Genomic DNA, 15,120 nt, shown 5'->3' on the forward strand with positions numbered 1-15,120 from the left:
TCTAAAATCTTAGTAATTCCATTTTTTTTTCGTTTTTTTATAATTTTAAAATCTATTAAAAAAAATTTACTATGTGAAATAAATTTATAATTTTTATAATAGTTTTTTATTTTAAAAATAAGAAACCAACAGTTAATTTGATTGTGTCAATTTGTTATGAAATGTGTGTAGTGGGACCATATAGTTTTATGTAAATTAAGGATATTTAGCATGGGTTATAATCATATTAGGAGGATTTATTTAACCATTCGTTTTCATTCTTTCAAACGACGTCGCTTTTGTGTCTCATCACTATAAACTACGTCGTTTGAAGGAATTGGCTCGGAACAACAGAGTCGGAAACATTTGGGCAAAAATGAAGAGCATGTTCCGGTTTTGCCGTTAGGCAGGTATATGTACCCTGCGCTTCACCACACCCCCTCTCCCATATGGACCAACTCCAAGTTGATTCAGCAGCAGCTGCCCTCGTTGACGAGGAAGACGTGGTCACTGCCAACGATGCCCGCCGTGATGGTGATACAAGAGCCGGTGGGAGCAGTGGCCGAGTCAGGGGTCCCTGGTCTCCGGAAGAAGACGCAATTCTCAGTCAACTCGTCAACAAGTTCGGCCCCCGGAATTGGAGCTTGATCGCCCGTGGAATTTCCGGTCGTTCTGGAAAGTCTTGCCGGCTTCGCTGGTGTAACCAGCTCGACCCTTGCGTCAAGCGGAAGCCCTTTACTGGTAACCGCCATTTTCAGTCAAATTCCGTTGTTCAGTTCTTAGTTGGAATTTCGATGAGGGTTTTGTCTGATGTTACTTTTTGGAGTCGTTTTAGTGTTTTATCTAATTGTTTTTAGTGTTTTTTTCTTGTTTGTGTTGATGGGTAGTGTTGAGTTTTCGTTGTCAGCATGATTATTTTGATTAAAGTTACTGCATTGTCGTATTTGTTATTGGGATCAATCGGGTTTTCTTTTGGTACTGTCTGTGGAGTTCTGACTTTGGTTGATATTGCTTGGATTTCAATATGTCTTCAGATTCCTATTTCACCATCTTCCCAAATTAATATTCAGGGGCCATTCATTTATTTTCTGATAGGCAGTATTCAGTGGACATTTATACTATGTTCTGACTCTAGTATGGTGCGTCAGTGTTTAAGGGATTGCAATCTTTATATTCGTTCCTTTAGCTTTTGCTGCCTTTACTTTTCTTTCATTATATTCTTATGGCCATAGGATGGAATTCAGGTGGGGGTGGAGGTGGGAATGTTTGGTATGACACCTATTCTCAAAAATAGATTTCTTTTCCTTTTTTATACATGTTCTGAGTTCTATAGCAAGGCTCTCTTTGTTTTGGTGGGAAGGAGAATCTGGAGAGGCCATGAGTTCCAAGTTGACAGATGAGATTGCTCATCATTGATTAGTAGACAATTTTACTACATTGAATTGAATGAAGCTCTTATATATACACAAGGGATTTACTTAGCAGGCAGTGAAAGGAAACAACGAAAGAAAAAATATTGAGATGTTTAGCATTGTTTATTTATATAGTGTTGAGAAGCTAGTTTGGTTTGAATCTTTTGGGATTTTGTTATTTAGGCTTATTGAACTCATGGATTTCAGTTGGAAATGTTGTGGGTATTTCTTATGCTAGGGAAGTAGGTTTGTTAAATCTGTAATGAGCTTTTGTTATGGTCATTAAATTTGAACAAGAAATTTAATTTAGTTGGAAGCTAAGCTATTACATCCTTCCCCTTTTATCCCTTGTTCAATAGTGTATTATGTAAAGGTCCATCAAGGTTTATTAGAAATTTAGAATGGTATGAAAACTAACTTTCATCTATCTTGTTAAAAATGGTGACGAAGGAGGTGAATAAAGTTACTAAATTGACTGTGCCGCAAGCATTGGTCAGCACAGTTCAATAACCTATTAGATGAGATTGGAGCAAATAATGGCAACGATAATGTAAATTGAGGCAGAGATGTTGCAACTAATGAATGCATTAAATTTGCTATTACTATTATGATTACTCAATTCTTGCACTCCAATTAACGAATCTGGTGGTGCCTTCTATTCCTGAAAGAATTTGTGTTAATGGATGGTACCTGAGGATGCATAACCATTGAAAAAGTCATAAGTTGTTTGATATCCAGAAAATATGAGAGGTTTTGGGGGGTTAATTGTTGCTAAACAATAGTATTAGATCATGCTCTTGAGTAGTTTTGCCCCAAGTGGAAGCAGTGATGATGATGCAAGGAGAAGGCAGCCCTATAATCTATGGTCAAAATTGAATTATTAATCTCTTCTATTCGTCAAGAATTTCAATTAAGGCTATACAAAGGTAAAAGAATAGCCTCCCTTGAAATTGCAGGGGATTGTTTAAACTTGAAATTAGGTTGCAAATGCATGCAAGCATGGGTTTAGTCGAAGGATTTGAGAATTGAACTTTGAAAGAAGAATGTTTGGTGTTTTGTTCTTCAGCATCCCAGTTATTGTGTTCCTATTTAGTATGACTCATTTCAGGATAGGATTTTTTTTTTTTTAGAAAAAAAAAAACTTGTTTACCAATTAGGCCTTCTAAGACCTTATTTTGTCACATGGCTAATCTTAAACTCAAAGAAAGAAGTTAGGAGGCATTGGGTTGACAGGTGGCATAAAAGCTTTATAAATCCATGCGTAATATGAGCATGTATAATGATGAAAAGCCCACCTCTCATGTATCCTGATAAAGAGCCCACCACTTTTGTGTTGCTTGTATGATTATTATATCTCAAATTGAAACTTTAGTGTAATGATTCTAATCCTTGGTTCAGTTACTTTGATAGATAAAGGTGATGTTTTACTTTGAGTCATGGTGGAGTACTTAAATCTTTGATTCTACTGGATCCTCTCTGTTCAGCTTATTAAGAAATGTTTTTATTTCAAGAATGTATACTATTTTCTTACCCACTATTGAATTTTGATTGTGGATATTATTTCTCAAGATGCAACTGCAGAGTCTAAGCAACAATCTGATTGACGAAGCTGTTGTTTATGGGGTTGAGTCTTGTGAAAATGTCGTCTTCAAAACAGTTGTATATGGTAGTACTCCTGCATATGGCTGAGCAATGTGATAGGACATCAAGACACAACAAGATAGATGAAGGGTTTCAAAGGAATTTAAGTAACTGTGTTTTGAGTTTCAGGATAGAGTAAAATGAGAAAGAAGTAGGGTGAGTAAATAAAAATCAGAAGGTCAATTTTAATAACAGGCTGTTTAATTAGATTTTAGAAGGCTTGTAGATTTTTTTTATTGAAAACATTCAAAAGGTGTTTTTTCCTGGTACTTTTTAAATTCAAGTCGTATACTTGATGATTTGATTCTTCATCTGTTTAGGATGTATTGGTGATATTATTTTGTCTCATTTAAACTCAAGTCTATGGCAAAAAAATATTTCTTATTGGTTTTACAAGATATGGCATTCTGTGTGGAATATAAAGGAACTGAAGCTGTTTTTCTTTCAAGATATCTCATAGTATATCAAAATACAATTTCACATACCTGTGAATTTTTCTCAATCTCTCTCTCTATGAAATGGGATGATATTCGATAAAGGAGGTACCTTAAATGAACTGAGTAACAGTTATTTTTTGGTGAACTGTAGGACAAATTCGAGTTTCGGGAAGATCTTCATATTTTGTTCTATATGCCAACCAGAATTGTGGCTTGTAAAGAATATACAGTTATTCATTTCTACTAAAACAACTAATTAAGATGGGATGTGATTTACAAAAGTTCTAGTTGTTTTTATGTAACCGTCTAAATTTTTTTCAATATATTTATTGGAAATGATTAGTAGCTGGAGCTTTAAGTTAGAAGTCCGCTTTTTTTTTTTTCTCTCTAACCTTGACTTTCCACTGATGATTAGCATTGCTCACATACTCCTCAAATTATCCATTATGTATGTATGCCGTTTTAAACTAATAGCTGGATATTGAGTCTCATAATTTCTGAAAATTTTTATTAGGACTTGTGTGTTGGTGTTGAAGTTGCACAAGCTTTACCCACTTTCTGCCTTTTGAAAATTAAAATTCTCCTCTGCATAGGTGGCATATTTATGTTGGATAAAGTTTCTAGAGACAATAAAGCCTATTGGTTTGATCATTTCATGACAATGGGTAGCTAAGGGTTAAGTCTTGTTCAAGTTGAAGATTTGAAGACTTTCAACAAACTACTCTTTTTGGCTAAAAATCATGGCTGTTTGCTCCATATGCAAACCATTTTTGCATGCATTGAGAAATAAAAATTTGACTTGGTTGAACCTTGGTTCTAAGTTTAAAGCATCTTGACCAGGGGATTTCAGTCCTCAAGGAGACTGGTAGGCTGTTCAATTCTGGTCAGCTGGTTCCTCTCTAGAGATCTCATTTTGGACTTTGTCACAATTTAGAGTCTGGAGAGCAGTCTAGTCTGGTTGGCAAGTACCCATTTGGATTCTCATGTTTTTAAAATCATTTAAATTCAAATTGGGACCATTGGAAGTTCAATCAGCTGGTAACTCAACCAATCAGCTGCTCTGCAATTTTCAGAGTATTAAATGATTGATTTTTGTGCCATTGGGGCTCTCATTTGCCTCACTCATTGGAATCTATTGGATGGTGACTCCACCGATCATCCAGTTTGGAACTTGCAGAGCATTAGATGCTCAGTTTTGTGGCTGTTGGGGCCATCTTTAGCCCCACTATTTAAGCTGCTTAGGGTCAGTTTTTGGAAGAAAAAACAACACACTGACATTGAACTTACAACCTAGAGAGAGCATTTTCATCACATTTAAGTTCAAATGTTCTTTGGGCAAAGATTGAATGCACTAGAAATCATAAATCCCATTATTTGTGTGTGAGTGCATTGGATGGGTGTGTGGTGTACAAAAGATGGAGCCTTCAAGCTTGGAGCTAGAGAACAACGATGGAAGGCTGGGTTGGTAGATGGTTCACTATTGATTGCTTAAGCTTGGTAACCTCTGCTCTCATTTATTCTTTTGTCCTCCATATTGTATGTGTCTGGTTTTAGCACTAAGGGTGTAATATTTTGGATTAACAATGGAAACCATATATGGTTAATGGACGCAAACCGGTGAGGTTTCCATGAGTAGACGTAGGTGTATGGCCGAACCACTATAAATTGTGGTGTTGTGTGGGCTGGTTTCCTTGTTCATTCAAACAGCTCATGTTTTTATGGTTATCTTGTTGGACTGAATTTAGATTTTTGTATCGTTGATAGAATAGTTGCATTTGCCAATTAGTTGTAGCTAGCTGGAGACTGGCATAAGAACCATTTTAATTGGACTATTCACACCTGGTCATGTGACATTTATTACTTTGTTTTGTCCTCAGTCAAGCTTTTGGCTAGGCCTATAAGTTGAACCAGCCAGTCAGGAAGTTCAGTAAAAAATCTGACCAGATTTAGAACACTTAATTAGGAGCCTATTAGCAATTTCTTGGGACAAGCTATGGCTGTCATTTCCAAGCAATTAGGAGCCTGGAAGTAGACGGATAGTAAATTGTAAGCATCGCCAGAAAGTTGTTCTTTGTGAACAACAAAAAGTGGGGAGGGGAAAGAGTTTATATTTATCATATATGGACAAAATATGGGAATTTGTTACTATACAACATGTTTTTTGAGATATTGCTATCCATGGAACCACCTATTTTGCTAATTCTTTTGGATTAATGGAAAAATCAATTTTTTATTTATAATTAGTCACAAAAAATTCCTATTTTAGTCTTTTCTTTTGTTGGTTTGACACTTGAACTTACTGGTTTTGTCTATTTTCTATTTGAGATTTATTTTTGGTTGTTGCCATGATTTGCCATTATGTAACCAACAAAACCGCTGCTCCATCTAGATCATTGGTCCTAAATTATTTAGTGGATGTTTTCTGCATGTTCTTGTGGAACTGGACTCACATCCATGTTTACTCGTTTTTTCGTTTGTTAATATAAACGATGCATCCTTTATGCTGCAGAGGAAGAGGATCGTATTATAATTGCAGCCCATTCACATCATGGAAATAAGTGGGCATCAATTGCAAGGCTCCTGCCAGGCAGAACAGACAATGCAATCAAGAACCACTGGAATTCTACACTAAAGCGACAGTGCAAGAAGCTTGACATGTTTAAACCAATATCTGGTAGTATGTTGGAAGATGGTAGCCCTGACAGAACAAAGGCATCCTCAGAAGAAACCATGTCGCCAGGTGATATCGACTCACGGAAGCCCCCAGAAGGAAGAGATGCGAGCTTGATGGATAATGGACTCTATCAGTGTGAAAACAAGGTTCAGACCACTGAAGATCATTCTTCCATTTCTCGTCCAATGGCACGTGTTAGTGCCTTCAGCGTTTACAACCCTCCAAGTGGCCTGAGAGTCGGATCTGCATTTTCAAGGGCGGCCCCAATGAAGGGGCCTTTGGTCCAAACCTCTAAACCACACTTGGAGGTCTGTAAATTCCTTGAAGGTGTTTATAGTGAACCCACGATCCCTTTGCAATGTGGTCACGGTTGCTGTGAGGCTCCAACTGGTGGCCAATCTCAAGGGTCGCTGTTGGGGCCTGAATTTATTGAATACATGGAACCCCCACCATTCTCTAGTCATGAATTAGCATCCATAGCTGCAGAGTTGAACAGTATTGCTTGGATCACGAGTGGCCTTGTGAACAGCAGCAGTAGCATGCAGGACGAAACAGCCGGACAGAGGCTCTGTATGGGAGCTGCAGCACAACTGAAGAATGAGCATTTGCGACTTGAGGAGGGAAGGAACAAGCTGATGGGCATGATGACAGAGGTGCTGCCGACCCAGATGCCTGCCTAGGTACAAATCCTCCATTTGACAGTAATTAGAGGAAGCTTTTCTGACGTTTCTAAGACTTTGAAAAGTTTTATAATTCAAGAATTAGAAAAGTTAGAAACATTTTCTAAAATCACCGTCAAACAGAGTTTAAAGTGAGAGGATGGTAGACTTCTAAAATTAGTAAATTACAACCGTCTTTTTCCTGAATTACTTAGTGGAGGACAATAGTTATCTGAAGAAGGCCTCTCGTTGGGGGTGAAGAGATGGATGTAAAACATACTTGACGTCAAGTTGACTCTGAAATGAGGTTTTTTCATGAATGGTTTGATGAATGTATAAGCATGAAGCTCTCAATTTTTAGTATAAAGGGCTGATTTGATTTAGGTATACTTAACCGTAATTATTAATTAGTTATACTTAATCATAATTAGTTTAATAATTTAATAAATAAGAAAGATAGAAGGAATTATTTAATAAAATTTCAAATTAATCCTAATATTTTCTTTTTTTCTCTGTTTTTAGAGATCAAGCTTAATCTTTACAAATTATAATAAAATTCCAATTCATATGATTTTAAAATAAAAATAAAAATCAAATATAATTAAAATTTTTATATATTTTAAAATTATTTTATTATATATATATATATATTTCTTTTATTACTTTTTCTCAATATTTTTCTTTGTGATGTGTTTTCCTCAAATTATCTTGTAACCAAACACAGCGGAGAAGAATAGATTTTAATGAGACAGGCATCTTAATAAAAATATGAAGACTATCATGATTCGAAGTTCTAACTAACTCCTGCAACAATAATTGGATCACTCTTGATATTTTTCTGAAACCCGCATGTAATAGACTGAAACCCACGTCACTCCCTAGAAGTCAGAATCACCCTCCCAGCCCTTGCACGCAAACTCTGGATCGTCGCCATTATTCATTCACTCATGACTCATCACAATATTCTTGTTTTCTAAAAACAAAAAATTAAAAACAAACTCATTTTTATTAGCGGAAAATAACACCATTTTAAAGTCCATTTCAGTGAATCTCTTTTTGTAAAGCACTTTCTCCTGTGCCGTCCATGTTTTTACTTTTTTGAAGTCCCACCTTGTTGATCCTTTTTCTTCCCTGTAAGAGTCTTGTGGCCGCCCACGTTTTTCTTGTGGTGGCATGTTTGGAGGACTTCTTTCTCGTCAATCATTATCGACTTTCTATTAATTAAATTTCACTAATTTTTTTTGAAAAGGGAAAAATGTTTAATTAATTTCATAAATAAAAATATTCAACGGCCCCAATGCCGTGGAGAATTTTAATTGCACCACTAGACCCATCTCCTTATTATTTTCAATTCAAAGGTCGGTTAATTTGAGTCGTCTTAGAATTTTGTACATATATTAATTTTATTTTTTCTATTTGCATGAGGTTTAGAAAAATCTTTGGTTTTTTTTGGCCTCTGAAACTTTGCCATGATCAAATACAGTGAGTTTTATTTTTCTCTAATTTTGAGGAAAAGTGGAAAGGATGCAGAAAGAAAACAGGGATTTTCTTTTTCTTTTTCTTTTTCACCTACCTTGAGTATATAATTCGTATTTTTCTGTCTGAAGTTTTCTCTCTTGGCAGCTGCCTCATGTTTATGTACTGACAGACAGACAGGAAAGAGGTGGAGAGAGATGTCTTTCACCTGAGACACTGGGGGTGCCCATTTGTTCAAATCCCAGAAAATCACCGTACAGTCGGTCTCAGGTTGAGGGTATTTGGTATCGTTTGGAGAGTAGTTTTCTTTCTTCCAAGCCGCTGTGGGGGCATTCATGATTTACATGAAGCTTATCCACAATGTCGACTGTAGAGAAGCGTCATGGTGATGTAGAAGAGGGAGGTAGGCGTGGGTCCGGCGGTGTCGGTGGCTCATACGGCGATGAGGAGCAGAGGTGTTCGAGGGGGCCGGGGACGGAGATTGTTGGGGTTTCGGAAAAGGGGAGGGAATCCTCTGTGTCAGAATGTTCAGTAGACGTGGATCTGGGACGTGGGGTTCCGGAGATTAAGGTGCATTTGGCGAAAGTGGAGAGGGATTGTAGGATTTGTCACCTAAGCTTGGATTCAACGAATCAGGAGTCTGGGATTCCGATTGAACTGGGTTGTTCTTGCAAGGCCGATTTGGCTGCCGCTCATAAGCAGTGTGCAGAGGCGTGGTTCAAGATTAAGGGCAACAAGTATGTCTAGCTTAAATGAGTGATTCTTTCTTTCTTTCCCTTTTTTCTTTAAAATGTTCTGCAGATAACCTATTGTGGTTTCTTAGTATTTTGTATATTCTGATGTGATTACAAGGAAATATCTGAGTTTTCCCTCTATTTGGTTGGTGAGAAAATATTGGAAAGGAAACTACTACAAAACCTTGAGTTTTTTGTTTTATGAGGGTTTCGAAATTTTCTTCACTTATGAAATATGTAAGGTTCAAAATTATAGTTGTGCTCCCTTTCCCACTACTTTCTCAGCAATCAAACGGAGCCTATAGTTTTCTTTTGGTATGATAAGTTCTTGAAGATGATTCTTTTATCTTTGGGTATCTGGCTCCCGTTTGAGGAAGTAGTCTTCTGAATTTGCTATTTTTGGATTCTGAACTAGTTTTTTCTTGATTAGTTTCCGACCTCCAAAGATTGATTAATTAGGCATTGTTCAATGAGAGGCTCACAATAATGAACTTGGATAAGAATAATATTTCTACTTTGGGGAGGAAAAGAAAAAGAAAAAGACTAAAAGCAGGTAATAATAAAATGAAGAGAATCAAGAAAGTAAAGCAAAAGATGGGACGCACAGAAGGTCCTGCTTGTATTACAACTGTGCTCATGATTCTTCTCCATTTCTGTCTTATTGGAATTTAATTGCGTCCAGAGACCTCTCTCTATTTCCTTTTATCATTTGTCTTTCTCATTGTTTTATTTTGGATTTTGACTATTGTCCATGTATTCCTTGTTTAGGCTAAAGCATTTGCACTCGCAGATATTCCTGATGTGATATTTTGATTGTCATTGTGATTCTAGGTTTGTGCCAGTAAACATTGAATCTTGTGCTACCAGCACATAGTATATTGGAATGCAGAACTTTGGAGGATGCTCCATCATCTGGCAGTTTTAAAAGAATTTAAGAGGTGCTATTGATATGGCAGCTTTAGATCCGGTGTTCCACTCTGTGATCCCATGAAAAACGACAATTGGACAGATAGGGCCATTTCCATGGTGGCATAGTGATCTAATAAATAAGAGTTTTAATTTACTCGGAGATGTTTGTTATGAAGGTGGCTGTGATATGGTCAAAATTTATATCATGTCATAAATTTTGAGATATTCTTATCTTATTATTGGGTTTATTGGTGTCTTCTTGTTGTCATCAGATCTTTCTTGTTTAATTAAAAGGAAAAAATCAATTCATCATTTCTTTAAACTTATTTTGAAACATCTTTCTCTTAAAGATGAATGCTGACACATTTCTCATTATATATAGCTGTTTCTCATCTTTATTTTGCATAAATTAGTGCATAAAGTATATTTTATTTTATTTTATTTTATTTCATATTCTTTTCAGCTATTATTCTTCTAGATGACTATTGTTGCTTGCACTTGTGTTGTCTAACCTGACATGTTATATGTTATTGTTATTGTCAATGCTGCATCCTATTTGTTGGGGTTGACAATCTAAATTCTGTTTTTGTATTCAGTTTATCGGAAGCTAAATTTTTAGTTATAGTTAGTAAATTTAATTATCCCATTATGCTCATTAACAGTGCCCTTGTATATTTTTATTATATAGGTTTGACATGAAAATCATGCTCCATTGTTCCAGTTTATTGAAAGTTAACCTTTGTTTAAAGTATGGATTTTAATGCAGATTTTATTCTATTTCCATCTTTGCCCATTTCAGCCTTCCTATCTTTTCTCGATTGGCATACCTCTTTTGTTAGCCTAGTATGCATTATCGGTCTGTTACTTAACAACTAAAGCTTTTAGGTAAATTGGTAGCTAAACTTTTTTAGTAAAATATTAATATCATCAGCCTGGTTGTATTATGATACTGCATAAGTGTTGAGTATAAAAAATTTTCATAAATATTTCCGATTGTCGATTGAGTAAAATGCTTTTTCTGTCAGGTTTTCCAAGATCAAAGTTTCTAGCTTATCCTGTTCATGATTGAAATTAATAAATGTCTTTAGACTAAATATTTCCAATTGTCTCGAGTAAAATGACTTTTCTGTCAGGTTTTCCAAGATCAAAGTTTTTAGCTTATCCCATTCATGGTTGAAATTAACAAATGTCCTTGTCTAATATGATGCCCCTTTTCCATTATGTGGAATAATTTCTCATACCCGACTTGTTCTCCTCCTTTGAACTTGCCCTAGATTATCTTGGCAGGTATACCCTGTGCTTACACATTCGAGGGTGTTTCTGATATTTCAACTGATGTTAGGTATACATTTTCTTGCGGTATTTATTTTGGATAGTTTCAAATTGTTGCAGGCAATGGTTATGTCTCTGTTTCTATGGGAGGTTTAATTTTTATCCATAGGGAAAGTGGTGTGTAGTCTGTTGTCTTGTTGATCTTCCATTTCCAATCAACATCCATTTTTTCAATTTATGTGAACTGATTGAACAGGTCTTGCTCCTAGAAGTCTCATGCTTTACCTGTTTCTAAAATTCTCATGCTTTTTGGGTGTTAAATATCAATATGAGCACTTTGTTTTACATATTGCAACTAGGTGATCAAAGAGCCCCCTTTTGACAGTTTTTCTTGGTAAACCTCCCTTCTTTAAAGCTATTCTGATTCCCCTCTGCCTTTTCTGATTGATTTAAAGTGGATCATTCCTCTATTATAAGAAGTTACTGCTTTTTGTTTGATACTCCTTTTATTCATTTATATATATGTAATTATAATTCCTTCTTTCATTTTATTAATTTTATTTGCATAGGGTCCTTATATCACTATTTCTTATAATCATATATTAAGGAAGTTGCTTGACCTAGGAAATTAAATTAGATTTGGGTCTGACTGCCAGCTTTAATTCATGAATGTGTGGATATTGTTTGTGCATCAATTTCAGAAAGAATGATGTATGCAAACCGATTTACTCCATCAATCAGATGTATTTTATGACCTAAAAACATGGGGCAATTTGGTCAGCTGGCTAACTGCTCCCAAATACTTGGACCAGTACATGAGTTTTATCCTGTGTTGTTATTCTTTCTTATTGTTAAAAGTTGTGCTTGTAATCTTGTTTTTTTTCTTTTTATCATTTTTTACAATTTTTTCTCAGAATTTTGTGGTTTTAGTTTGAGAGTTTATTTTTGTATGGTCACAATGATCAAGTGTTTTAAGAAATTTTCTACTTTTTACTGAGTTTATAGTCAATAACCAGTCCAATTAGTTCTAATAATTGCTGACTATTATTTTGGTTTTCCTCATCTTCTGGGTGGATTCAAGGTTTTTTGTCCAAAGGTTGAATATGGTCTTTTGCCTTTTCACTCTTATTACATTTCCAAACTTCATCCTAAGGTGGATTCAAGGGTGTCTTTCCGAATTTTTTTTTTTTTGGTGGGCTTGACTCCACCTTCCCATTCCATTATTTTTTACCTAGTCTCCTGTCCACCAGTTCTTAATATCATTCCCAGACAGTTTCTGATCTCTCTCCAATGTCCGGAAACCATATTAAAATCCCTAATCTATATTTTAAACTCGACCTTTGGATATGCATAGATTTGTCTCTTGGAGTGCTAAACATCAAATTTATATCTATGGAGCTGTGCATCAACCCCTACACTGGCTGCAGCCATCCAAGCAAAGAAATGATCTGCACCTCATAATAACCGATCTCTTCTCTGAAAGTGTTTGATGATGCTGAAACTTAGCTCTTTAGGTTTGGGACATGAGTTCAGATGGGGGAGGTGTTGGTGGGTTGTTTAGGGTTCTATCATTACTTCTTCCCTCCATACATGTGTTTGTTCATGTCAAAGGAATCTTTACAAGTACTTTTTCACCAGTATTTGGATATAAGGTTCTATCAGTACTTTTCTCCTCTCACATATATGCTTAAAAATGACAAGAATCTTTATCATTATGACCATAAACAGATTATGACAAAGAGAATGGCTATAGTTATAAATCGTAGTTCTATATCTGTGAGTTAGCATCCAATTTCATTCTAGCCTGAATCTCTTTTTGTTTGGATTGTTACCATTTTGTCCAAAAGTTGAGAAACAGTCAATCTCAGTTTACTTTTTTCCCAAACTTCCCAGTTTTGAATTTCAACTGAATTTTATTTTGCATTTTCTTTTGAGTATCAAAATGCCAAAACTATTTCACCTAAATTAGACTTAAATTTAGGCATCCATTTCAATCCCAAATTTAAAACTCTTTTCATGTGAAATTGGATAATTTTAAAACCTTGATAAGGAGCTATGGGAAACTGTGGTTGTGCACATGCTTCTTTAATGTTTCTAACGTGATATTAGACAGTAGATTTGGGTGATGTAACAGTTGAACTATTGCATCCTAACCATTTGTCAAGCGATTTAGAAATCATGTGCTCAATATGAAGCATATTCTAAAGTTTCATCAGGAAAGAGGCTTGTCTAGAGGAGATATGCTAAATAGGACTGATGTTGGCTTTGGCTCTACTTTTTGCTTACCTTATGTTTGGCTTAGGGAATTTCATCCTTTCTTGTATTGTTTTGGCTCTAGTTCATTTTCTTGTAGTTTTGGGCCTTTTTTTCCCCCCTTTTATAGATTGTGTTATATAAGCTACTTTATGAACATCCTCTCTATGTGGTGTTATGATTTTTGACATTATATCAATCTGCAATTTTAATTTTCTTGCTGCAGAATCTGTGAGATATGTGGATCAGTTGCGCGAAATGTTTCTGGTGCAAATGAGGCTGAGTTGATGGAGCAGTGGAATGACACAACTGATGTTGCAACTGCAGCAGCACCTGCACGCCCAACAGAGATCCGAAACTTCTGGCAAGGCCATAGATTCCTGAATTTCCTTCTAGCTTGTATGGTCTTCGCTTTTGTCATCTCTTGGCTTTTTCACTTCAACGTATCAGCATAAAAATCCTTTTCTCGACTGAGGCTTGAGCATTTCTCTTGAGACATGATGATCGAGAAGCAGACCAGCCTTAAGGCTCCTAGCAACTCAGCGCAGGTACCATCCCCAGCCAGCATGCCTTGCCCGTTCTTGCCTAGCATATTGTTCATATAAGAGCTTTTGATGAACCTTGTACTTGGTGGTGTTCTATTATTATTTCCTTTATTTTCTTCTCTGCATAACCTAAAATATTGTTGTATACTGTTTTCACCTGGTTCCCACTGTATTTGTTTCACTTCCTTGGCCTTCCTGGCCTCCCTTTGCTTGTAGAATTTCTATTGGAAACTGGAAAGACGAATTGTGATGCTGTACAAATGGAGATTGAATTTTTATGGTGTAATTTCATTACAAGAGGGGCCATGTGACGATATCATGATCATGGTATGAATCAAAAAATAATAGTCGTTTATGGGTGCTGAGTCATTAAGGTAGAAAAGACAAACACCGAATGCGGCTGTGACGCTTGAATTATAAATCTATTACCATTCTCAGATACCGTCGTCAGAAGTTGCTTTAAATAAGGCGTAATTAGCGGTGGCAGTCGTAGGTTGCCTGGTACAGCTCTGAGTTGGAACTCACTTATTAATTATTCTCATAAGTTTCGGTTCTTCTCTCTCCATAAAGTCTTGTTTGGACCCAGTGTATTGTTTGTAAAAACATTAAAAATGTTAAATAATTCTAATTTATTTTGTCCTTAAATTACAAGTTCAATTAAGATACAAATAAAAATGCCAGGATGAATTGAGAAAAAAAAAAAAATCAACCACTCAACTACAATTGTTGAATATTATGGAAACATTTGAATATGGCCAGAGTATGGAAAGCTTTCAAATTTAAATATTTTTGTTTCAAAAGATCTTGGTGTAAGTGTGAAAATATGGCTGTAGCTGTAAAGAAGGCCCCCACACCACATAGGCCGCTAAAAGCCATGGCACTCCAACAAACGAGGTGCATTTATGTGATGCTTTAGTGACCAACGTGGGCGTCTGACACCACCCCATTTTACCGTTGGGTGCCTCAAAATCCAATCTAATGAAAAATAATTCACAAATTAAACGAATCCGGAATCCCTCCCCACTTTCATCTCGAGAATGTTTCATCCACTGCCCCCCATTAGATTTGATGAGAACGTGCATTGCATGATTTGGTGCTCATTTTCATTTTTTTTTCCCCTGATGCGTTC

General features: G+C 36.0%; 2 protein-coding genes across 3 annotated transcripts; both read left to right on the forward strand.

The window, feature by feature from the left end:
• The first annotated feature begins 350 nt into the window (after nt 1-350).
• LOC117927562 (transcription factor MYB1-like) lies at nt 351-7,189 on the forward strand. The gene is made up of 2 exons (XM_034847128.1): nt 351-720; nt 5,979-7,189. Exons 1-2 carry the CDS (start codon nt 429-431, stop codon nt 6,821-6,823), a joined length of 1,137 nt encoding a protein of 378 aa, XP_034703019.1. The 5' UTR covers nt 351-428; the 3' UTR covers nt 6,824-7,189.
• A 1,015-nt stretch (nt 7,190-8,204) lies between these two features.
• On the forward strand, nt 8,205-14,307 carry LOC117928712. 2 transcript variants are annotated; one of them, XR_004653640.1, is made up of 3 exons: nt 8,205-9,015; nt 9,844-9,950; nt 13,673-13,756. XR_004653640.1 is itself a non-coding variant. In XM_034848705.1 (2 exons), exons 1-2 carry the CDS (start codon nt 8,639-8,641, stop codon nt 13,899-13,901), a joined length of 606 nt encoding a protein of 201 aa, XP_034704596.1. In that variant the 5' UTR covers nt 8,213-8,638; the 3' UTR covers nt 13,902-14,307. The 2 variants fall into 2 exon arrangements, 1 of the variants encoding a protein (XP_034704596.1); XM_034848705.1 differs by lacking the exon at nt 9,844-9,950 and having other exon boundaries at nt 8,213-9,015; nt 13,673-14,307.
• The last annotated feature ends 813 nt before the right edge of the window (nt 14,308-15,120 follow it).

This window comes from Vitis riparia, chromosome 13 (assembly GCF_004353265.1).
Source record: "Vitis riparia cultivar Riparia Gloire de Montpellier isolate 1030 chromosome 13, EGFV_Vit.rip_1.0, whole genome shotgun sequence".
Classification (NCBI taxonomy): Eukaryota; Viridiplantae; Streptophyta; class Magnoliopsida; order Vitales; family Vitaceae; genus Vitis; species Vitis riparia.

Coding starts and splice junctions, on each gene's coding strand:
- LOC117927562 (XM_034847128.1), top strand. CDS start 429: ATGGACCAACTCCAAGTTGATTCAGCAGCAGCTGCCCTCGTTGACGAG. Junction 721..5,978: donor CAAGCGGAAGCCCTTTACTG/GTAACCGCCATT, acceptor TTTATGCTGCAG/AGGAAGAGGATCGTATTATA.
- LOC117928712 (XM_034848705.1), top strand. CDS start 8,639: ATGTCGACTGTAGAGAAGCGTCATGGTGATGTAGAAGAGGGAGGTAGG. Junction 9,016..13,672: donor TTCAAGATTAAGGGCAACAA/GTATGTCTAGCT, acceptor TTCTTGCTGCAG/AATCTGTGAGATATGTGGAT.